The sequence below is a fragment of the Diadema antillarum genome, unplaced genomic scaffold (assembly GCF_040938485.1).
Source record: "Diadema antillarum isolate AM-2024a unplaced genomic scaffold, OU_Dant_1.0 seq00001259_RagTag, whole genome shotgun sequence".
Taxonomy (NCBI): Eukaryota; Metazoa; Echinodermata; class Echinoidea; order Diadematoida; family Diadematidae; genus Diadema; species Diadema antillarum.
Window position 1 is genome coordinate 385,343 of NW_027272042.1, and position 26,328 is coordinate 411,670.

At 38.1% G+C, this 26,328-nt stretch overlaps 1 protein-coding gene across 1 annotated transcript; it reads left to right on the forward strand.

Annotated features, from left to right (window-relative positions):
- Nucleotides 1-237: 237 nt before the first annotated feature.
- LOC139745369 (beta-lactamase domain-containing protein 2-like) lies at nt 238-21,606 on the forward strand. The gene is made up of 10 exons (XM_071655763.1): nt 238-380; nt 1,904-2,067; nt 2,637-2,773; nt 3,201-3,432; nt 5,892-6,082; nt 8,077-8,160; nt 8,916-9,080; nt 9,563-9,700; nt 20,002-20,251; nt 21,458-21,606. Exons 1-10 carry the CDS (start codon nt 238-240, stop codon nt 21,604-21,606), a joined length of 1,653 nt encoding a protein of 550 aa, XP_071511864.1.
- Nucleotides 21,607-26,328: the final 4,722 nt, after the last annotated feature.

Below are 26,328 nucleotides of genomic sequence, written 5' to 3' on the forward strand. Positions count from 1 at the left end.
CAACCTCGGGTTCTGGGAACTGATACCCGGTTACCCTAAATCTTCTTTACGGCTTGTATAGGCATAATAAAGCTATTTAAAGTGTGGCCTACAATGAACAGCGTCCTGTATAGTTTAGTTCATAATTTACGGTGCGTGCACTATCATAGAGGTGAGCCTACTTCTTACGAATACGAGGGTCTCAAACGCATGGGGATATGAACGTTGACTTCAAGCAACCGCTGTAATGAGCAGAACATGTCGAAGTTCGCCGACGCGTTCCTCGTGCTGATGGTGGCCTTGTGCATCACGTACCTTCCAGTCCTCTGGAGAACGCAGCCGCCAATTGTTACAGACGGGTTCGTGGCCCCTGGCTTTGAGGAAGTCGCCAGAACGTTCAGGTTCGGTGCTGTATTCTCTGTGCACTGTTACAGTTTTATGCTCCGCTCTGATGGTTTACAATGCACGCACTGTATTACGCGTGTGTACTTCACCCCTTCAATAATTAATCTAACCATGAAAATGTGACTGTACACGCTTCATTCATTTGCACGAAACTGCCTTCTGTAGTGTTCCTTGTATGCCTGCTATAGTACGACCTACATGTTCAAGTTTCAGAGTTAATAGGAAATTTACTTTTGTCAACCACAGTCAGCAGTTCTTTCTTTTTTACCATAGAATTGACATTTTCTAAAGTCAAAGTTTTTACTGTTTGCTGATTTTTCTCCAGTATATGTAACCTTTCCGTTAATACGACAAAGTATTCAAGAGTGTCAGTTCTAATCGGTATGTTGGTATAGGCTATTAAATTACTAGGAGATGTACAGACGTAGTAAAACTTGCTGTAAATGGGTGCAGAGTGGACGCAGCTTATCGTTGTGTCATGTAGATCCGATGGTGAATTATATAGCCATTATCATTCCACATCATTCTAGCTTAGAATTCAGTATATATACGGTATCATTCCTGGGGATCTATTCGGAGTCTGTTTACAAAGACGAGTGCGCCTGATGACATGACTGGATGCACATTGTCATTGCGCATAGATATCTGCTATTTATAGGTCCTCTAGTAGGCCATCACTGTCTGACTGTACGTGATCTAGTTACAAAGGTATTGAGTTGATCTTTTCAACAGTCGTATTTTCTATTTCCAGGGGCCAGGGGAGTTTCACAAAGAATTGAAGTAACTCTTAAGAGTTAAGATCCAACTACAAAACCGTGGTATGATGTGCGTATCTTCAGTGGTATCAGTCTTACTACCCAATGAAAATGAATATTTTGGAAACAAAATTGCAAAGAATGCAGCTATTGAATGTACAAAATAAGATACTATTAGGCCTAAGCAACAAAGAAATTTTACTGTAAATTTTGATAACAATTCATAGTAGATCCTGAAAGGCTGATAAAATTGAACAGGGAAACCAGTGGCATGACCATGACTTAAGTTGATCTTAACTTTTATGATCGATCTTAATTCTTTGGGAAACACCCCAGCAGTTCAGAATAAACGAGCTCGTAGGTCGTTTACCGTGTTTATTATTGAATTGGTGTCCATCAAAATGCAGACTTTCATCAGTAGAACGCATATAGTGTTACAATTATTACCACTGTCTGATTCTTCTTACTTAAGAATTGTTCATTGTCAAAGTTGTGGAAGCATGCGGTTTGAAGAACTAGAAAAATAGAAACGATAGTTTCAACCATGGAGTCATGTGCAAGCCTGTTAAGGCCTACGTTATTGTGATGTACACAGTCTACAGGTTGATCGAACTCGCTACTCATACCACGGAGCTTAGCTGTCGTTTTATTCCTGGCTACCTTTCTTGAAATCGTTTCATTAGTTTTAGATATACGCGAAGCTTGTGGATTTAATTGATTATGGTTGATTTAGAGCCTTATTTTTATAATGATCGTTTGAACAGGGCTAATTTTGAGAACGGCCTGGACTCACGAACAGATGGCTCGGCTTTCGCTGCGTACTATCGCGGGGAAAAGGTGGTGGACATCTGGGGCGGCTATGCGGACGTTGAGAGCCAGCAGAAATGGAAGCAGGATACGGTTACCATGACATTTTCCTCCACAAAAGGTGCGCTTTCCTGCACGCAGGTGTGACGAAACGATCACCCTGGTAGCTTGGACGAAATGAAAGAGTGCATGGTCATTCCCTGTGCAGAGCACCCGTTTAAACATTCATATATTAATTTAGCTATGTAGCAGGAATTGGGTCTTGATACGAGTTATGTAAGGTTACTATACTGTGATGACTTAAACCTTATACCATAACTACGATGTTTGGCAGGCCTGCGGGTATTTTTTTTCCCTCTGACCTATTACACTCCATAATATTATGATAAAAGTTAGTGTACAGTCACATAAATACACTTTGTAATCTACATGTGTGTATTACTTTATCAAGTGTTTTACTTTATCAAGTTATTGTTTGCTTGCTGTATGATACGTACATTTACCTCGCACAAATGCATCAAGTAATTCACTACGACAAGTACGACCATCTGAAGTCGTTGTGTGTGATCCTGTTTTATCCAGGAAAAAACGAAGCAAAATAAAACAACCCCGACGAAAGAGTATAACTGCGTCATAAAACAAACGAAAATGCTTCAGCGGATTTTCCTTTTTTTTATTATTCAAACATAGGAGTCGCCGCTGTTTGTTTGGCCATTCTTGTCGACCGGGGCCTGTTGGACTACGACCAAACGGTAGCCACCTACTGGCCGGAGTTTGCACAGAAGGGAAAGGAGAATATAACAGTTCGGCACTTACTCGGCCATAAGGTCGGTCTTCTCTCTTTAATCCTTCCTGTGCCAATGAATTTCATGTGCACAAATTTCAAACACGTACCAATTAACAGTACAGTAATGTGGCATGCAAAGGGAAATATTAAACATGACACAGTGTGCCAAGTTGATACTGTTCGCTGGCTATTACAAGTCGTTGTCAAGATTGGTTCTGAAGTCAGCTATACCATATAACATACTGAGTTACTACTTCGTGTACCAGTTAGTTTATGAGGAAATATTTCCTTAGATGTACTCCTTTTCTAAAAAGAAAAAAAAAGTAATCTGCTTTGACATGACAAGTAGCAGAGCATAACATCACTACACGCTGATCAAATATTCTTCACTTTTTTTAATGATCAGGTTGATAAAGGAGTTGCGATAATTGTGTTCCGTATTCACTTTTTCATCAAATTTTCGATAGGCCGGGTTGGTTCTTTCGGCTCCACCTGGCTTTACGCTGGAGACTCTACGCGATGTGGCGAAATCTGGTCAGCTGATGGCCGAAGCCGAGCCCCTTTGGGAGGTGGACGGAAAGACGCAGGGATACCACCTTTTCAGCTATGGGCCTCTCACAAACGAGCTACTACGAAGAGTGGATTCTAAACACCGGACGATGGGAGAATTCTTTAGAGATGAGGTTGCCATACCTTTTGGTTAGTACGGCGGCCTTCAAATAATAATGGTATTTAACATGTTTTTTTTTTGTTATCTAAATAACAACAATTTTCGCGTTAAAGGCATTATTTAACATTTGCAGATGAAACAAAAATTACACTTAGTGCTTTATGATAGTTCTGTAATATGAGCTGAGCCGTGGGCACAACTCGCCGTACTTGCAAGTGCGTGCTGTCTACTTGGAAACACGTGGGCAAAATTTGGGGATCCGTACGTAGTAAGTACCGCCTCAGTACGGATTTTGGAGCACGCAGACACGCCGTAGCACTTTTAGGACACGAGGAACTTTCGCTGCGTTCTGGCTACGGATTCACCCTAAGTGCGGGCAACGTACGTGCCCTCTACAGCGAACGTGCGTACAACGCACTGACTCCGTGCGTTTTTAAAAATTTTCCCACCGTCACTTGCTCGACGGAAGGCGCACGTAGCACGTACGTGTTAAGCACGTAATAAGTGCGCAGCCCGTGCTTATTCGACACTTCCCTGAGTTCAACTGTTCAATAGAGCACGCAGACCGTACCGAACTTGCCGAATAAGCACCTGCTCCGCACTTAAAGCGCAAGTTGTGCGCAGTGATTTCTGCAATGTACACGAGCCGAGCCGACGGAAGAGTATCATCATTTCGTCTCCAAGATGTCCTGATGTTGGCAATTATACATTCATACTGTTCTATTTCACCTACCGGGCAGAAATGCCCTGTAAGGATTATGGGATCGAAAAAAAATCGCATACAAAGAAAAATGATTGTTATATCACTAGAAAGGGCTTTCAAAACTCTTTCGAATTGTGTCACAAACCAAAACGTCATGTTATAGGACCCTTCTGCCTGGTAGGCGATGAGTAATGACCATAATAATAATAATAATAATAATAATAATAATTATATATATATATATATATATATATATATATATATATCATATATATATATATATACATATATATATACATGTATATATATATATACATATTATATATATATATATATATATATACACACTTCTATCATATTTTGCGGCAGTATATGAAGTGACTAGGTTTTTGGAGTTTTGAAAAAATGTTACATTAATTTTAAGAGCTGCTCAAGAGTGGTTAAAAGGCATTGATCATCATTGTATATGCAGAACAGTGATAAAGTCAGTACCATTCTCTGAACTTGAGAATGTGTATATTTTGAAATTAAGTAAGGAAGAAATTACTTTGACAGTAGCCTATTAGCCTACATCAGGTATACAATGCCATTTTATAGGTGATGTAGCCTATGTCCCATACCTGATATAGGCTATTAACCCTTTCTCTATCAGTGAGTCAATTATGCACATATTTCACATATTTCAGTTAGTTTATTTATTTCAATCTCATTTTCTTTCAACAAAATATGAAAAACCTATAGGGATGAAATGAATATGACGCACAGAAGGTTAAACTACCATTTACAGGTATGGAGAAGTCGTATGATTATACATCTGAAGAACCTCGGAAGTTGATCCTATGATTAGGCCTACCCCTAGCATCTGACGGGAAAAAAAATCATCGCACTTGCACGCACTTACAACATTCGACAGAGTAGGGATACCGTACGTGAGCAGCACGTGTAATTACAGCCTCCGCAAGAGAATGTGGCAATCGCACGCAGATTGTAAGTTGTAAGCACGTACAACTCACTTACCACGTGCACAACGTACGATGCACGTAACCCCTCATGAAAAAAAAAAACAAACAAACGTGAATGCCGTGGCCTCCGCCAAGAACGTACGGACTAAAAGCACGCACGGCGAGTTGTGACCAGGGCTTTACGAAATGTATATAAACGACCAGTGTAACAAAAAAGGTTAATTAATATGATATACAAAAATAATGTGAACAATAGTTATAATAAAATTGTTTCTAGACTGAACCATCTACAGTTAAGGTTTAGTGAGAAAAAATAGTGATATCTCCCTATATTTTTGACTTTCTTGCAAAATGTTTATATGGTAGGATATTTTGTGATAATACAAGGTTACTGATATCCACATGTGCATCTGATAAGTCGAGTGTTTTTAAATCACTGCTCCCAATAATAAACAGTACCTTTGAATGTTTAGGGTGCATGAGAAACGGAAAACAGCAACGATCCTAATATTTCAAGATTCAACAACCCAGCGATGTGACCCCTCCCCCCCCCCCCAAAAAAAAAGAGGAAATGGATAAAAAGATGCATGACGTTTTTTAGTTGTTCGTGATTGCTTGGTATTATAAAGTTTCCTCACATTATTGTGCATGCTCACTCGCGAAGCCATAAACGTTATGCTTTGAAATATTTCTCTCCCCTCACTGTCTATACGAACTCCCTTCCTCTTCATCTCTCCCGTCCTCTCCTTCCCCTTTCCCCTTCCTTCCTCACCGCACCCCCCCCCCCCCCCACGCCCTCTGTTTGAATTCGTTCACTATACAGGAATCGATTTCTACATCGGTCTCCCTCTCGAGGAGAATTACCGCACAGCTCGGCTTCGAGTCTCCGACACTTCGCCCTTAATCCAAATGTGGACAGGGCTAGCCAGTCCCAAGACCCGAAAAATGGCCTTACACACGATAAGGAGTGACTTGCTGAAGCGGGCCTTGCAAAACACTGGCGAAGCTGGTCAGGTAAGAATTCATTACCGTTCTATAAAACAAAGGCCAACTAGAGTTAATGTGATAATCCACTCTTTCGGTATCCCGCGTGTTTATATGGTAAGTGTGTTTTATATGTGTGTTGATTTTGTTTTCAGTGTACGTGAACTCCTTATATTCATTTCAATACCTCCATTAATTTGGATGACGCACAAAACAATCTGACACTTAATAAGTGTTCAATATGTATTGTGTAGGTCACGTATTAGGTTGTTGACAATAATATGCCGAACAAAATAAATCTGTTATTTCGTTCTGAGTTACAGTTATTGCGAATCAATCCAATTCAAGTTCAAGTTCAAGTTTGTATAACATTTATTTTCCATCCTTTTTTCATGTAGGAAATCACATGCATGAAATTATTGTACAGGAAGGCAGAACCTCAAAAAAGCAAAGCTTGTGGTGAGCTGCCTTACAAAAATACATTACATCACAAACATAAACACAAAAAACAAACAACGAAAACATGATAATAGTTCCCATGACAACATTAAAATGAAATATTCCTCAAAGGGAGTAGTACAGAGAGGCAACAATGAGTATGAAAATACATTGTAGTGACAAGCTACAGGCTATGGCAAATGTTGCATATACCTGGGTACAGCAAACCTCGCACGAGCCGAAGCTCTAGGGACTGAAAAAGAAAAAAGAAAATGCGACTTTCGCGAGAGTCGATTTTTTTTTTTTTGACTCACAGTTTTGTACATGTATAGTACATTTGCATGCATGCATGTGTGTGTGTGTGTGAGTGTGTGCATACATGTGCTGTGTCTATAGTGCAACATAGGTAGCCACTGCTGGCAGACATTCTCTCAGCTGTGTGCTTTCATCCCTGCCGACCCTGAAACAAAACTCTCTCCGAGACCCCCGGTACCCAAACTATACAAATTCGATTCAGTTCAATTCAATTCAGATCAATCCAATGCGTTCTGATAAAACACAGTTATATGATATCAAAGCATACAGGCGCATGGAAATATACCAAGCAGAGTCTATACATAAATACTTAATGATATTTAGAAAGTAGAAGAACCAAAATAAGCTAAGACCAGCCTTTCAAGATAAATTTCAATCCATGTTATATGTCTTTCTTGGAGATTCGAATTAATATCAAAGACATGAAGAAAAAGAATCATAAATGCGCAACTCTTGTTGTCATCTCATTTTATGACATGATCTACTTTCAACTAAGATTATCTTTTGAAACCCTTTGCGCTGCACATTATTTTATTATTTTCCTCTAGATGTGATTAATCTTTCCATACACTTTTGCGTCTTTCCAAATGTATACACGTCCATCTAATAATCAAGGAAATATGTATGTTCTATCAAATTAGTTGCCATAATATATTTGTTTATCATTCTTGAAGTCCTCAGACTTCCAAACATTCAATGATTTTGAATATATTTTTGCTAAAACAAATAACAATGAATCATGATACCTATGAGTTGAAAATGAAGGAAAATGATGTAGAAGATAAAGATGTTGATAAAAAGTGGAAGATTTCCATGAAAGTTGAATTTTTGATAATTATTATGATTATGGAATTAATTCAAACCATTGGATTAAATGAGATAACTGTAAGATGTATTGTGAATATAACGGTTATCATTTTCATTTTCTGCAACATATTGCAAAACATTTTTGTTTCATATTATCAGGAATTTGTCACGCATATGTTGTTCTTTGAACAAATTGCTATCTGTTTGTATCTCTTGTATGTAACGCTGGTGGAAGGCACATTTTCACATTCGCTTTGTGGACAATAAAACATTCAATTCAATTCAATTCAATTCAATGACTTAACTTCTTTGAACATCAACTGTAAAATTTTACAACGACGCGATTACTGTAACATTTTTAAAACATAATACTTATGATAATATTATACTCTATATGTTTTAAAAGTGTTTTTTTCTTACCATGTGTCACAGGCAAAAGTGTTTTTTCTTACCATGTGTCACAGGCAAAAATATTCAACAATCCTGAAAATCGCGCCCTGGAGATTCCCTCCTGCACTGGGTTCGGTCGAGCTGAATCTCTCGCGAAGGTAACATGTCATTAATCTTTTTCAAATACGATTACCTCTGGTTTGTACAAGAGTAATGAAATTTGAATCTGACCTTTGAACTAATATATATATATTTGTAAGTATGGATTATAATTCCTATGGCAAGCTAATTTGTGCTATGTCAACGTTTTAAAAACTATATTGTAAATAATCTTTGCTGAAACTTCAACTCGTAATGATTCTATATTGATTCATCTGATTCCAGAGTCTTATTCAGCCGTTAGAGAGTCACAGTAAACTCATGTTGTCTTCATGACAAAATCGACTTTTAGAGGACAGATCTTTATGTCCAGAATTAACTTACCATATGAGTGAAAAAACGCTTTTTCCCCCGTAAATATCCCATTGTCTTTACCCCTGAAGTGTGATATTTCTCATTCTATCCTAAGAATCGACTGTAATATATGATTAATGCGGCAATTGCTTTGAAACCTCTGATAAGCCGTTTCCTGACGTAATTATACTGGAGTAATGAGTAACGGATCATTTTATTCACCTGCTCCCTCCATTTTAAGAGATAAATAAGGCAGATGCAATTGTATTCACTTATCATTCATCAGTTGTTGCAAGCCTTTAGCAAACTTGTGGTTGATAAGACAATCTTTTGTGAGCAAAACAGAATTTATATAGAATTTGAATACACTTTAGGAATGTTGTAACTTGGGACAAACAAAAAAACTTGGCTTTGTGAAGGGTTTTCTAACAACGTTTTACGTTCTTTTTCATTCTTGAAGTTTTATGGAATACTCGCAGTAGGCGGTACAGATCCAGCCACAAATCGCACCCTGCTCTCTCCAGAGAGAATTCACGATTTCGTGAACGGTGGAACATCAACTTTAGACCTCACATTAGGGTTTCACATCAACTTCAATCTTGGATTTGCCGTTGGCAAGTACGATGTAAGTGTTGGTGATTCGTGCTAAAGTATCATAACACGCAGTTATAGCGCTTTGAAGGAAAAGCAATCAATGTAAACGTGGACTTCTTCCCAACGCAATTTGCACAACGGGAATTAGTACGATCAAAATTTAGTTAAAGTCAGTTAAAACATTAATTACTTAAAAGCAACAGGATCATCCAATCACTAGCCCCATTTCTTTGTAACTTGAAGTTATAATATACTAGTATTTGATGACGAATATGAAGTTGACAAGAGTGTTGACAGCCATTATACATTCGTGCAGTCAGACGAAAAATTGTGTTCATGCAAGTATACACGTGCTTGTATTGTATGTATATGAGCACATACATTTATGAAGTTTATATATATATATATATATATATATATATGCATATATACATTATCATTATCATCATTATATGTCCCCTTTATAATTCATTTATATTTTCATTTTCGTATCTTTTTCTGTTGTTCTATAAGTTTCAGGATTGTTGTACTGTATTTGGCCACGCTGGAGCTGGGGGGCAAATTGCGTACGCCGATCCCGAATCGCAGCTGGGATTCTCCTTTGTCAGCAGTTACTTGGCGCCAACGATTGCTAGCGATGACAGGCGGAATGTGGAACTTGTTAAAACTCTTTATTCTTGTCTTAAAAAGCTTGAAAATAAATAAATTTCTCACCTAATCTCCTTCCCTCAGTCTTGAGAATATGCAATGTATTTACAAAGGCCTGCTCAATCGTGCAATGAATTAAATTCAATGTCAGGTATGCCAATAACAATAGTGATTTTGTATTAAAAGCGTTAGCTTGACTATTGAAGGAAGTGATTAAAAAAATGCCAGCATTTATTATCTGGTGTAAAAGAGGCACTGGCGCCCCATCTGGGTCCTTTTAGTAGTAGAATAATTGGTGTACCATCTTGATAACAAACTGGCAGATCTTTACAATCATATAGGGGGGACCTTTTATTCTACCCACAATTTGAATATGCTGCTTGCAGCCCAGTATTTCCATCTTATACACTCAAACATTCACTTAAACATTCGTTCACCACTCAAGCAATCACTGTGTTTGAACAGTTCTGTGGTCTGATTATATATGCAAGGGCAAATTGCAACACTTCAGTATACTTATGAATATGAACTTGACTGTAACTATCAAAGTAGTAAAGTGAGAAGGAATGCGTAAAGCCAGCAGTCGTCGAGAGATTCTACATTGGGTTTGTACACAAGAGCCACAAAATTCGTCTGCAAGGTGAAAGATTGCTATTATAAATGTCATGTATGTTGTGTTTGGATATTCCGTTCCTTGGTCGTGCCGCACTCTTGCAGACAAAGTGAAAATGCAAATTTCTCCCTGAGGGTAATCAATAATGTGTTGGTGGCAGGGGCGGGTATACAGTTTGGCAAACTTATGATTACATTTGTATTTTGTATCGTTTTTTTAACAAAAGCGGACAATAAAAAATGCTTTTTGTGCACAGTTTTAGCAAGCTGATATATAGAGAGGCCCCAGTATGCCCTGATTTGGACATTTATGACTTCCTATATCAAGTATATGTGTATTATACCTTCAAACGTGACATCTACGTTAAAGCAAGTTGAAAGTCATTCATTATTTGGATTTGGAGTATTTATCTCTTTGTTTTGACGGAATACTGCGATGCCTCATCCCTTCTTAAAGATATAAATAAAGGAAAGCTGTCAATAAATAATTTGGTTTCGTGTTTGAAATCGTTTGTAAAAAAATTCCAAACAACGTGTTGAAAGGATGAATGAATAAATAGTTAAATATGTATGCATGCATGTATACACATGTTGTGTTTGGCGGTGAGTTGGCGGTGAGTTGGCTCAGTCGGTAGCGCGTCTGCCTCACGATCACGCGGCCCGGGTTCGAACCCGAGTCTGGACTGAGCAATGTTGTGTGTAAGCGTATACCGTCCCCCCTAGCAAGAGGCAAAACACTCTGTCCCTCGGATAGGACATAAAATGGAGGTCCCGTGTATGAGAGAGTCACAGCTCATGCACGTAAAAGATCCCGCTTCATTCATTCATCGCAAAGAGCAGGGTGTCTAACCCGGTGAAGTGGTCCCACCCAACAACCAACTGGACCCCATGGAAGACCAGCTTAGTGTAGCTGAATATGGGCTATCCAGCCATCTTCACAGATGAAAAACGAACAACAACACAGAACGTACATTATATCTATCTATATACTATGTATCCATAATATTATATATTTATCATATTCATGCTTATGACAATTCTTCGGTACCAAGAAGACTTTTGGAAAAATAACTCGAGTCTTTACTTTATACATTGTATCTAAACTTTGATTTAGATATTTCCCCTTTTTTATTTAGGGACGCCCACCGTTATGACTTTGAACCCGTCCCCCCCCCCCCCCAAAAAAAAAAGGAAGTAGGGGACGCAAATTTAGGTAAACCGTCCAGCGGTACACTCACTTCTTAAACGGCAACTTAAAAGAACTATATTAGCCATGGAGCTGGATCATCTCCCGAAAAATTTGTTTGTAGTTGGTAAACATTGCTCTTTTTAACAGAGGGCGGCATCTTATTCCCATATCATCGAACGTTATCAGCAAGCTGTGATTGATGGATTGGGTTTTTATCAGGAACTTACATCACTAAATCTTTATAGTGCGGATTGCAAAGATATTCTAGTAGGAACTACTGGAAACACATTAAAAACCAAATGTTGTCACAAGTTTCATTATGTTTGATTGAGGCTAATGGGTGTAGCGCTTTTACTCTAGAGTATAATCATGGGAGTATATAATGAATGAGAAAAAGGTCATCGCTCCTAAGACTTTAGCTAAGGTTATAACATTATGTATAATGATCGAGGTCAGAGGATGTAGGTTATAGTCTATCGAAAAAAGTTACTGATACTGAAGGAAACAAATTAGGAACAAGTCTATCTAAAGAGAGACCTAGAGATTTTCATTCGGCAAGACTGAAACCAGCAGGTGGTCGGTGGATGTGTAGGTTTGAGGAGCAAGTGTGTGTGTGTGTGTGTGTGTGTGCACTGCGTAATATTTTCCCATTTTAATAACAGCACTGATTTTTTTATTCACTTAGAAGGGCTTAGCAAACCTCAGTTCATTTTCGGATTAACAAACCCTCTGAATTGCGAATTTTAAGTCATAATCTTCAATGCAGCATGCTGTATTTGGACACGGCTAATGGATGACATTCAAATGTATGATCTTGTGCTGTTTTTAGCCCAATTTATTTCAACGTAGAAGCTATCACGAGTGTGCATTACGCTTCTATACCACGTACAGAGAGTACCTTACCCTATATAGAGCATATAGTACAAACTATTGTGTTCGGATGACACAGATGTACAAATATGAAAGAAAAATATCATGAAAAAGGAGCTGGCATGTCAATAAATTTCATGGTGCTTTGTTACCTATCTAAATGACATCACGACGTGCACAATGAATAATGTTTTCCAATTCATCACTGCCTCCGTATTTATAGAATCAAATAAATCATTCGTCCATGTTGAAAACATAAGAGCCCATGAACATTCAGCGATGTTTTACAGCCTGTATTAGTTGTGTTTCTTGAGACTCTGCTGTCCTGTGCTCCTCGTCAAAGCACAACTTATTTCGTAGAACAAGAGTGAAGAGCGACTGCCAAAACACATTACCGGCTGATTGGGAGCTTCTTTCAATCCATTCCTCATTGCATTATTTTGCATACTACTAGTGTGTACAGTGTTCCGGAAGATACCAGGAAAACGTGAGTGAAAATACAATATCCTTTTTTCTCAAGCAGTAATCATTACATAGGTCCTAACTATCACAAAGAAAGACGGTAAAAAACTAAACAAAAAGTGAATGTGATATCATATAGGTACAACAATATTGATAATTAACTAAGTAGGCCCTAATGAAGGTAATCATGGTAATGTGTCTTATAAATTCTGAGAAGACCCTTTTGTGTTGCCAATAGATTACCAGAGGGCCCTCAAGTTCTTAATTATTCCCCGCCATTGCTATCATAACGGTACCCGTCTGTCTGCTCATACAGAGAAACATCGTGTGGTAAAGATATATTTTCAAAACCTGTTATTTCATAGAAAATTTCTTTAAGGATTTACATCCCAACAATAATTAGGTGACAGGAGATGACAGACATTGATTGTTGCCTCAAAATAAAATAAGCGGTTTTATAAAAGAGAGAGCATATAAGCGTTGAAATGGGTTCTTTTTCCCCCAAGTACAACTATTGTTGTATAAAGAGAACTTTATAATAATAATAAAATAAAGAGACTCTTATAAAGCGTTAATTCTACCTAGAAAGATACTCATGGCGTTGTAATATCCTACATCAGAGTACATTATGTATCACCTTACATCAGAGTATCACGGAAGATATAGGAACGACAAATAATACACGTATATACATACAGGTAAACAATTGTAAATTTAAATTGAAAAGTTGGGTCTTGAGATTCTTTTTAAAAGCGTCAATAGAAGGTGCTTGTTGAAGAGATTTTGGAAGGCTATTCTTTAGTTTTTGGCCCATGTATGAGAAAGAACGATCCCCCAATTATGCTTGATTCGAGAGTGATTAGTCTTTAATCATTTTGCAAGTTTGAGGATTTTGGCTCTATGTTTTAATTTCCTTGCTCTTATTTCTTTAAAACAAACTATGATTATAACGTTTATTTTGTTTCCTAAACTATTTGTTTATTTACAACTGCAATAATAAATCAAGACTTAACGTACTTTTTACTTCATATAGCAACATTTCGCAAATTAGAATTTCTCCCTCAGCAATATACTAAATCATGAAATAGCGATTACATTTATATTTTCATGTGTCATCCTCTCTGACACTAGGGAAGGATTTTCATTACCTTTATTTGATTTTGTATATATTGATATTCAGTGGTATTCCTCGCTTTGAGGCAGCTTGGCTACTTATTCTTTAGTAGGGGGAACTGCTATTTATGCGTCATGTTCGTACTACTATGCACTTATAGCTTGGAAAGAAATGTCAAAAAATAAATGTTGCTCTTTTTAACGTTTGTTGCTGCTGTCAACACGACCTCGTCCATTATAAAGCAGTCGATGGCTCCACCGTCTATACTTTTCTCCTCAACTTATGACACAGATTGTAATTTATAAAGTTTGCATAATCATGAGATGACAATTCAATTCACTTCATGAACGGTAGGTCTTCTGAAGCGAAACTGAGACTGGACATCGGTTGCAATGGCCCAACAAGTACGGATGATCTGTACCCTGCTACTCGCTAGTAAGTTAAGCTATTCAAATTTCAACAATTAACTCCAAAATTGCATTTGATCTTGTAATGTTTATAGTACCAAGGTGTCTAAAAAGTGAGAAAGCAACGATGCGAATTTCTGCTATCTGACTGGTACTTTACGAAGCAAAATGTCACAAAAGTATGAGTGTTTTTGTTCTGACCATTATTTAATTGATACGAATTTGAAAATTTTTGTTATCGTTGTCATTGTTAATCTTGTCATGACTGTGTTTATGATAACAATCCCCCTAATACTACTCCACATATCAATTTGTGGAGTGCGTACGTCAGTATTTGTCACATACAAATCCCGTAGTTTGGCTGACCATTAAAGGGGCACATTGTAGATTTTTTTTTTTCATATTAGTATAGCTAAATACAGTCATCATCAAACAAGACAATAATTTCATTGAAATCGCACAGTGAGCAGGATTCTAGTGGAATCTTTTACACGCTTCATACAATTTCACAGCATTAGAGCAAGATGCTTTCACATAATTTTCTCTCGTACGTTAATCCAAACCAAATTCTCATCATCGCATTTTATTTCATTTCATTTCATTTTATTAATTTCGAAATTCCCACTAAGAAGCAAAGAACGAGGTGAGACAAAAAAAATAAATAAACATTGGATTACAATACATGTACAAGAAATAAAATACAACACATAGAGACACAGAGAGAAAGGTAAATAATAAGAAATGAAATTTTGAGAGAGAAATGGAGGAGCTTATAGCAACACTCTTATTACTTGAACGTCTCACACACAAATGACAGTCTTATTGCGAAACAATAATTTTAATGTTACAGGTAGCGCGACCTTTCTACCAGCCGTTCTTGCCGGTGAAGCTGATGTCGTGTGTGGATCAGCGTGGGACGAGACGACAAAGTCCGAAGTCCAACTATTTCTACGTCAGGTCGCCCCTCCGCCGTCTCTGTCTGTCTTTTCGTCTCCGTATGTCCCCAAGTCGCAGGAATTTTGGGCATGCATAAAACCAGGTATAGAAATTGTCATCTATTAAGCCATGTATGTTCGCGTCGACTGTTTCATTCTTTCCTTCTTTTTGTTCTTGATTCAGTCTGCAAAACATCATGATACTCCAACGGAAAACAGATAAGAGATAGGGATATATATATATATATATATATATACATGTATATATATTGTGACGAACTCGCCTTCTCGTCGTGAATTAAAAGAGTGTATTTGACTGTTTGTACAAATGTCTCTGCGAGCCGTGTCAGGATGGCCGAGTAGGCGGGGTTCGTTTTGTTGCAGTTTACAACGATCCCTTTAAATTATTAAAACTACTAGTCTGTACACAACTACCATGTATTACGTTGTGTCAGAAGCAGCTCACCAACACAAGCGGCACACATACCAAGTTCAGCATCACTTAAAGTTTGTCACTACCAAGCGTCACTGGTAGAGAATGTTAAATTGGTACACTTATTTTGTTACCAACTTTTACTACCAACTCTTGCTACCAAGTTCTGCTACCAAGTTTTGTTACCAACTTTTGTTACCAACTCTTGCTACCAAGTTCTGCTACGAAGTTTTGTTACTAACTCAGTCACGCTAACGTGGAACACCTTTCACAACCATATGGTGGCACAGGTATCGTTGATGGCACGGGGTAAAGTGCTACATCGCACCGTTACCAACTTCCTCAGGCGACGACTGGAACTTGGATTGGGCACGGACTATGCGACAAGTCACATTACCATTATACCCGAAATCCAATGACGACGACTGGGACTTGGATTGGGCACGGACTATGCGACAAGTCACATTACGATTGTACCCGAAATCCAATGACTTGCTAGTTGGTCTTCTCAGGAACGGCGATCCAATTCAGGAACATGCACCACCACTCTACAAACTGTTGTCTTGTGGTAGTACCACGGGCTACTTGTTGCGGACTATGTCACACAACGGCCAATTTATATGCCTTTCCTCCTATCGCGGAATAAGGAGGCAATCCCGCACGGCCGTGCGCGGCGAAGGAAATACCCGCATTAATCGTTTAAATCATTTACCATGTTGGCGTGGTTATCAAATTCGTACAACGATTCTACATTTTTGCAGTATCTCTTGTACATGGTTACTATAATTCGGCATGTATCATCGGTCTAAACCGGAGTTGGTATTAAAATAATCCAAACTTGTCCATGACAAACAAGTAACCACATATTTAATAATTAATGTTAAAACTCATAATAATGCACTACCACATTAAAATGTTTGTCCAACATTCCGATAATGCGCCCATTTCTATACTACCGGCACAATCGATTATGACAAATTATAATCGAACGGTTAAATCGAATCGGTTCCACCGAATTTCGTTACAATATATATATATATATATGGAGAGAGAGGGGGGGGGGGATAGGGAGAGAAAGGAGTGAAGTTTACATATATGAAATTTGATCCAAAGACCACAATGCGACTTTCATCTTTTCTTCCCAACGGAGTGCATAAATCAGAAAGTGAATCGCATGAACTAAACGAGAAGAAGAGAAGAAGGAAAAGATGAAGAAGTATAAAGAAGAAGAAAAGGAAAGGAAAAACCTGTCCCTTCTGATAACGGGGTGTCGGCCATATTCTTTTTATACATTTTTTTTTTTCATTGCAAAACATTTTGTTTCACTTTTATTTGAGACTGATTATTTCTTTTTATATGGTAATAAAAACATACAACAGGGAACGAAGGGTTTTCATTTCATTCCGATGCGCTAACACGTTTTATCAATATATGCATCACCATTCACAGGATGGCAAAATTACAAACGAGGAAAAGTAATTGCGACTATCATTCATTTTCTTCAATGATGTATTGAAGACCATTATACCCTTTTTGTGTCATTGAGTCAAACGTGCACAAATGTCAAACACATAAATACGGACAGGAGATGAATGGGACACGCAGAGGGTTTATCTATCTAGCAGTTGGCGGTCAGATAATGAATCATTTTATCCATTGTCCTCGTCCCTCTATATCATGTGCACGTTTGTTTGACATAAATTTGTACTCCTTGGATATTGCTCAAACTTATTACTAGTACATGTACTTTGTGAAAGATTTATTATCAAATTTATTCAGGTGTATAGGCCTACTAAATGTTCATTCAGTGAGGGATACCAGTAAATAAATACTGTAAGTCACATAACAGGCTAGTTTTATTCAATTAAGTAATAATCAGTTTATTCCATTTAATCCATTGTATTTTGTTTGATTCGTTGCGTGAATGAAATTGAAGATAAACATAATACAGTGCACACCCGTTATAACGATGCACGGTTATAACGAAATTCCGGTTACAACGATGTAAAAATTCAGGTCGCCACATTATCCATCACTCTATGTATTTTTACTGTTTGTTTGTTCGGTTGTAACAAATTTCGATATACTAGTACACTGTATCAAAAGAAAACTGCCGGTCCCGAGGACTTCGTTATAACGGGAATCTACTGTATGTATTCTTTCTGGCTGTCCAAAGACATTTCAGAGTGTCCACGTACACCTTGTCTTAATGGAGGAACCTGTGAGTACGGAGTTGAGAACAACACGTGTTATTGCCTGCCCGGGTTTACCGGCGCCCACTGTGAAATAGGTATGCACCCTCCATCTCTCACTCTCTCCTCCTTCCTCCTCCTCCTCTTCTCTTCGTCATCATCATCATCACCATCATCATCCTGCCCCGCCTCTCCCAAAGCCACTGCACGCTCTCTCTTCGCTCTCCCCATTTCTTCGCTCAAGACGGCACCTTAAAGGGATGGTACAGTTTTTGTTTTGATGGGGCTTCATGTTTCCAACAATTTTTGATGATGATTATTTGGGATAAGAAGAAACCTTTATGAAATATGAAAGAGCATATAGATATAAGAGGATTTCAAAGTTTAATTGATGAAATGTTGTTTTGAAATTGCTGAGATTTCCGAAACAAAATGATCCTAATAACAGATAGAACCAATATTTTATTAGGGTCATTTTGTTTTACCTTGTTTTTGGATATCGAAGCCATGCAGAAACCAATTTTCATCAAGTAAACTTGGAAGTCCTCTTAGAATTGTATGCTCTGTAAAAATTCATTAAGTGGTTTCTAAGTACATGTATTCACAGAAAGTTGAAAAGTTGGATCCTCATCTCAACCAACAATATATTATCCCTTTACGTTTGTTTTGGTATTGATAGGGCGGGTTAAATTCATATCGCATGATTATCTATAAACACTATTGACAGCTTAATTTAAGTGATAGCACTGCAATAAACTCCAGTAATTATACATTTGACTCCCAGAATATGAGTAATGACATGACATGAAGGAAGAAAAATATAATAAACAATGGTAGGCAAAACAAAGCAAGGAAACAATGACCAATGATTAATGAGGAGGGAAGGAGTTCATTTATCGCCCTTCCTCGTGTTTACTTCATTTATGTTTAACTTTTTTTCCCGAGAATTGATCAGCAGTACTGGATAATGCTGTCGCACAATAAGCTAAATTGTACATAAGATAATGATCATGTATCACCCTTGTTTAAGATAAATTTGTACAGTGTCGCCTTGTAGGACCAGTTGGTGACAATATTGCTATCAACGACTATTTCTCTTTGCCAGATATTGACGAATGCCACAGTGAACCTTGTCTTAACAAAGGCCGTTGTGTGGACGGCACGGACGGGTACAACTGCACGTGTCTGCAATGGTTCGCAGGCAAGCATTGTGAAAAAAGAGGTGAATGACTCCACTCCTTGGGTTTATGTTTGTGGTCTTTATTAGTTTTCGCTATCAAGCAGAGGCTTGCGATCATTTCACATCTTGTGACGAAAGCATGAGAGTATGGGGCGACAAGTGTCGCATGGTCCTTTCGTTATGAAATCAGTCATTTCGTCGACGAAATTACACTGTACCAATTTTCTTTAACGAAATGACCGATTTTGTAACGAGAGGGACCATGCGACACTTGGCGCCCCATATGAAAGGACTGCGCGACCACCTCTCTTGATCTTTGTGTTCAACGTTTGCAGCAAAGGGGTAAACAATGTGAGGCTTATACTCAATTATTCGGATGTGTCTACGACGGTGAATTCTGTAATGCGAGTCAAGACAAATATATAGTATAGCAATATCTTATTATGAGGTGTTTTTACATTGTTCCCTGATGTGTGGATAATAGATTTTACACATAAAATCCGAGGTCGGGGAATGTATCCCTGCAAAGGTGGAGCGATTGTCGCCAGTTGTCTTCATGCTTTATATGATCCCAATATGCATATCATAGTAGAGTATTAATGACATTGTACATCATCATGAGGAAGTGGATGGGTTAAAGCAGTGTAAGTCATTTGATTAATAAAACATTTTCATGTTAGTGTGAGCGCGTAATGGTGAGAGTGGGTGCTTGGCAAGTAGTGTGCGTTGCGTCTTTCTTGATGCTGGCTGGGCTAGATGGCAGATAGTTGTTTGATAATGGACAGCTGTTGATTGAATTCGTGCTTGTCTTGTCTTCTTTTGCCTCCCATATTGATGTCTCTGTCTCAACGCCTCAATTGACCTGCATGTATTGGTCACAGAGATTTTTAAAACCGTGGCTTGCGAACAGCACACCCTCGAACTCGACTGCGGAACAGCCGCTATCCACATTGTGGAGGCAAGCTACGCAAGACCCTCAGGAGCGAAGGAGTGTGGCGAGCCTGAAGTTTCCGGCACCGAATGTCAGGCTTCGAACACGTTGTTGGTCGTGAAGGCAACTTGCGAAGGACGACCGGCTTGCTCCATGTTGATATCCAGCGACAACTTTGAGCCGCCATGCCAGGCCACGCACAATTATTTGGAAGTTCGTCACGAATGCTGTGAGTCATTACATTGTATCTATTTTTCACGTATTAAAGTAACGACAGACATGCTAGACGGACAAATTTGGGGATGCAACTTCGTTTATGGAAGCCGAGATGGTATTGATAGGCTACAGCCAATAGGGGCCTCGAATTAGTTTATAGTATAGTAGTAGTAGTACATTGTATTTATAGTAGTAGTAGTAGTAGAAGTAGTAATAGAAGTGTATCAACTTGCTTCTAATACAGGTGTTAACTGTTTACAATTATGATGTTTCATAATATATTGTTAACATCATCACATACAGTTTCTTTAATCCATTCCATGAGTGGTGAATACAGATATATATTACGGAATAGTATAATGTCAGCAAAGATATACATCTGTAAGTTTTTTTGTTAACTAATAATACTGCATGAAACGCTACGTCATGATCTGTTATTTTTGTTCACATAAATTCAGTATGCTCCGTACACACGTCGACTAGAGGAGATGGTTGGACGGAAGGCTGGACTACCGCCGTGCGGACGAATACCGGGGACGAACGCGTTGAGTTTTTCCTCCGATCTGCGAGAGATTCAATCGTCTACCTATCACCTTTGAATGGCTCCGATGTAGGCGCAATCGATATTAGTAAGTTAAAGCTGATTTCCGTAGGGCATAACATGATGCCCAGGACCTATGGTGTATCTCGTATCTTTCCGTAAACAAGAACAATGTGGTACAATTGTATGACCAGTAAATACATTCGTATACGTTATATCGAACATAGAGCACGGTACAGAGGGAAAAAAAAGGTTTTGTTTGCCAGTCCAATTTTTATCGCTTTCTTGTTTAAATCTGTACCAGCAGAGTACAGCTTGAATAAAGAAAGGCATCTCCAATTGCAGCACTTTCCCTTCAATCGTTTGTCAACCAAACATCTACTTAAAAAGTATCATGCCGATACTCCGTGTCTCCTCTGAAGACATTTTCATACATGACTGTGTATTCATCTTGTGAGACGTCCTGTTTAATAACAGCTAATAACCAGAATTTTTCTAACAAAACTTTGAGCTAGAATTTTCTCTGCTACATTTCTGAATTAACAGTCCTTTGTGCCTCGGGCAACATCCTCTCGATGATCCGCAGTCCTTCTTGCAATCAGTGCGCAACAGCGACGGTACTTACGACCTTTTGCAGCCCTTCTGAATACATGGGGATTTGGATTTCATTCGCTGTAGGTTTGATCCGCGTCGGAATGGTCGGCGAAAGTACCCCTACGTTGGAATGGCAAGAAACCGATGCGTACCCAATTGGGTCCATCGGCGTACACTCGCTGCTACGCTCGAACGCGGATTGGATGTTTTCAGCGCCGTGTGTGTGGGAGTAGTGACCATGTGAATACATGCGCTATCTAATTATTTTTGTTGGCCTTTAATAGTAAAGTAAAGTAGCATATATGCAATTGCGTATCAAAAAGAGTAGTAAGAATTTCATCTTATGTATGGGGAAGTTATTGAATTGTAAATTGTATCATGTTTGATTTTACAAACCGCATACACACAACATACACCTTGGTGGATCACATTGCTCGTTTTTCATTCACTGTGAGTTGCATCAAAATAACAGTTTTAAAATCATTAACTTTCAGTAAAGGCGTAAAGAGAACCTTAAGGCAGCAAGCAGCAGATTACGCGCAGTAGCTATTATCATTCAATAAAGCACTATATACAATCTATCATACCGCTGTTTGTTAGCTGTTTGTATAGCTAACCTCAGTGTTTATAACAACTGTTATACTCTGTAGTACAACTGTGCTGCGTCGTCTAAAAATGGAAGTTTAATTCCCTGAATATGCCAGAAGATACACATTCGAAATGTTACCCTTATCTGGTATACACTTGACCATCACGGTCATAGAAGGAATTGCTCTCTATCCTTGGCAGGAACAGCCTAAAAAATCTTCTCTCTCTCTCTCTCTCTACATTGTCAGCCATCTTGTACATTGGAGTCCCTTACAATTGACTGGATGATGATAATTTGAGCTCACTTCCACATTTTGGGAGCAGTTTCTCATGGTCTATATGGCACTAGTTGTATTTTGTTGTACGGCATAATATGCCTAACATCATTATAATATACATGTGGCAACCCAGAATTGAGCATCCCAAATAGTGAATTTGACAAATGTAGTAAGTTCACCCCCTCCCCCTACAAATTTTTTTCGAAAAAATTTTGATAACAATAATGCACATCCGTGAGAGGTATAAATAGGGAAATTTACCCTCACAAGTTTATTTCACCCACCCCTGAAATCAGAGTGGAGTTTACTCAGTCACTTCAAATTCTAAAAAAAACTGACTCCATCCCGATGGATGTGGTTTTGAGCTCCACACATTCATTCCCGCATTCATCATGACTGAACGTCATTCTTCCTTTCTTTCAGGTAAGAAATCTGTCTTTTATCCCTGTTCAATCATTCTAAATCATTCCTTTTATTTCGGGTAAATTCTGTGATATTTAGTGTTTTGTAGTTGAATTGCAGGGTTCCTCCTTCAGGAAAAGAGGAATTTAGATCACAAATGGTGTTCTCAGTGAAGTTATCGAATAGTTATTTATTATTGTTTAATACCGGATATGACTGCTTGATTATGATGTGCTAGTGATTACATGGATATGAGTGCTTGTGTTATTATTATATTTCTGTAGTGATTTAACCACTTTCATTATGAAATATGTATAATTACTACTTAAGCTGATTTAGTTTCGGATTCAGTACTGCCAGTGTGAGTGTGAACAAGCCATATAGGCTGTGCAATCCAGTGTAGAAGGATGAGTAGAGCAGTCAGTGTAAATACAGTACTCTGCTGATAGATGGTGCGCCGCACCAGAGTCCATTGACCTTTAGGCTATTTTGGGAATGACTGCAAAGTCACTGATATTTATTTCATTTCTGAGCGGAAAACCCAAATGCCTGAACAAGTCTACAGGTTGTGAATATACTGATACTTGGTACAGTGTTAACAGAGTTGCATTGTCGTATTGTACAAAATAGAAACAGCGAGAAGTAAAATAGTGTACATACTTAGAGTGTAGATGTAGAGATGCAGGTCCAGTGTGAACACAATTAGGATGACTCACAGCAACCTCCACGCCTTATCGGCCAGAGCGCTGACCACTAGCTCTCTGGACGGTGTGTTTATGGTTGTGGTCATTACCTCTCTCACTATCCCAGTTCTTCAGTTCCTCACTTTTGGCCATTTCCTCACTTTTTGATAAAGAAATTTAAAAAAGGAATCATTCAGGGATCGTCCCCAAAGTTTGGTCTTCAGAGCGACTGCTCTTGAAATACTTTCGCTTTTGCCTGACGGCAGGGATCATCTCAAATGTTGTAGAAGTTTAGACATGTATTGTAAAAGATTTTACAGAAGCGTTTTGTGAAAATAAGAGGAACAAAATACAGAAACGAGCACGAAAGAGAGAAAAACCTGTTGTTTTTTTTTGAGAGAGAGAGACAAAGGAAAACTAAAGAAGTTAGATTTGCATTGCAGTGTACTAAGATTATCGGTCCTCCTTTCTTGCTTTTAAAATAATACTTGCCAAAGAAGTGAATGCATTCCAGGTTTAGGTTATCTAATTATTTGCATTTCAATTTGTAGGTATACACAGGGCTCAATCAAATCATATGCAATCGTGTTTTATTTGGTTGAATTAATTGTATTTCACATGATTCAGGTTTAGGTTAAGCTATAAGACTCTTATTAAAGAATTTGACGGTTAATTATTAGAGATCAGTACAAAGGAATATTAAGATTGATTTCAAATAGCAAGTATTATGATTAACCTTCGATATTATAGACTCTTCGGGGTATAAATCATGAGTATCATATTGAATAAGGTACGTAGATTATCAAGAACACTGATGAAGAATAAGGAGCCATATCAGCGATTAGTATGTGTCATTCGCATGGTGTTGATGAGTTACTCAATTAACCCTAACTAGGCCGGGGGGGGGGGGGGCCTTCGAGGCCCCCCCCCCCCCCCCTCGACGTTTCGCGCGATGTATCGCTAACGCAAAAAGCTAACGCCGCGACGTTTCATGACTTTTTTCTTTCGAGTCTCCCGCATCTTTTGACACCAAATTTGCGATGCCCGGGTACGCGATTCCGAAGTTGCGCATAAATATGTACGTGCATGTCATACCAAAAATTGCTCAAAAACGTGAATTCGTGTACAATTTCAATGCAAACTGCGCTTACAGGCAAATTTCACAAAAGCATGATTATTTTGGGGTTTTATTGATTAAAATTAGTCAATAACATATTTTCTTGTTCGGAACAATGTCGCGAACAAGTTTCATCGAAAAAACAATGAAAAACATAAAGTGAAAAAACAAGGAAATACATAAGAAATTAAAAAAACAATAAAATACATGAGAAATTTTTTCAGATGGCACAATTTTTTTTCTCATGTATTTGCTCAGGACACTAAAAAGAATATTTACACAAAAAATGTGCCCATTTTGAGCTTTATTTAGTGATTTATACGAATTTGTCTGATTTCATGCATCATTATGCATAAATTAGCATAATTAAGCATAAATGATAATTTCTTAACAATTTAACTTCGTGGTACTTTAGATTACGTCATAGGCAATGTGTGTGCAAATTTTCGCCGTAACCGCGCGGTCGACGGCCGAGATCTGGAGGGGGGGCCTGGGAGGCCCCCCCCGGCTCTATGATCTACCTAAATAGCCCGGCCTAGTTAGGGTTAAGAGATGTGTTTGATAATGCGACTGTAGTTGATATGATCATTGAAAATTAGTATGATTTATACTGACAATAAACACACATTCATTCCCGCATTCAGATCGTGACTGGACGTCATTCTTCCTTTCTTTCAGTTTATCTACGTATCCGTCCACCCCCGCCGGAGTGGGGTAACAATAATACATTTTATCAATGTGAGATATAAATAACCATTCAAGTCCTATGAAAAATGATGTGTCATATTGGCATTTAGGAGTGACTTCCAATGTTACGTTTATGACTTTGTGAAATACCTCATCACTTTTATACATGGCTCTAAAACAAATACATGTATATTACACGGCATCACAGATACATGTATCATCAGTTGATTTATCACGTTAAATATGTCGAAATGTGTCTACAGTACAGAAATCTCGCAAAAGTCAACTTCAGTCAGAAGAGAGGGTCTTTCAAAATGAGCAGAGCATGGTAGTATCAAAATTAACTTCATTTTATTAGTACAATGTATTTGTGTGGCATTACAGTACAGCCACTGACATTGAAGCCATCTCGAATGATTGTCTTCTATCATACTACCCTATAAAGATTACTGCACTCATAAACACACACAAAATCAAGACTTTTTACAGGCACTTTTGTGTTTAACACCTGTGGAAGGTAGTGCAATTGTTTCATTACACAACACGTAAAATATCACTCAGTGTAAAAGAGTTGGGTGCGGTTTTATATCGTCAAACATGTATGAAGTGTTTTACTTCAAAATGTATGTACATTTTTGTTAAATTTTGTTGTACTAATGCCATTTCATATCTTGCACCATTTGCAGACAAACATTAAATATATACTTGTTAACACATACATTTTTGTTTAATATTGTTGTACTGACATTGTATGCCAATTTATCTCTTGCAGCATTTGCCATCAAATATAATTTTTACTATCAAAACATGCTATGATTGTCACATCAAGTACTAAAAAAAAACAAAAACACACAAATTGAAATTCTTACGATTAATGTCTTCTTGGTCTCAGAGGTAAAGCATCATTTGTTACGATGTGTCACTTAAATGGGCTGCACACAAGAGACATGTGTGGCTCAATTATTATTGCACATAATTTGATTAAATGCCTCCAGCTGAATAGTACATTATTTTTTTGGAATGCATGAACAACTACAAGTGATTCAATTTTCAGATTTCTACGATGCCAACTTCTGCACCTTGGTATAATCTGGTATTGATTAGGCTCATATAGCAAAATATGAACTTGTTGTCTTGGCTTTAAAACATCTAATAAAACATTAGCTCTTCTCACAATCTGACCACTAGACCTTAAGTCTT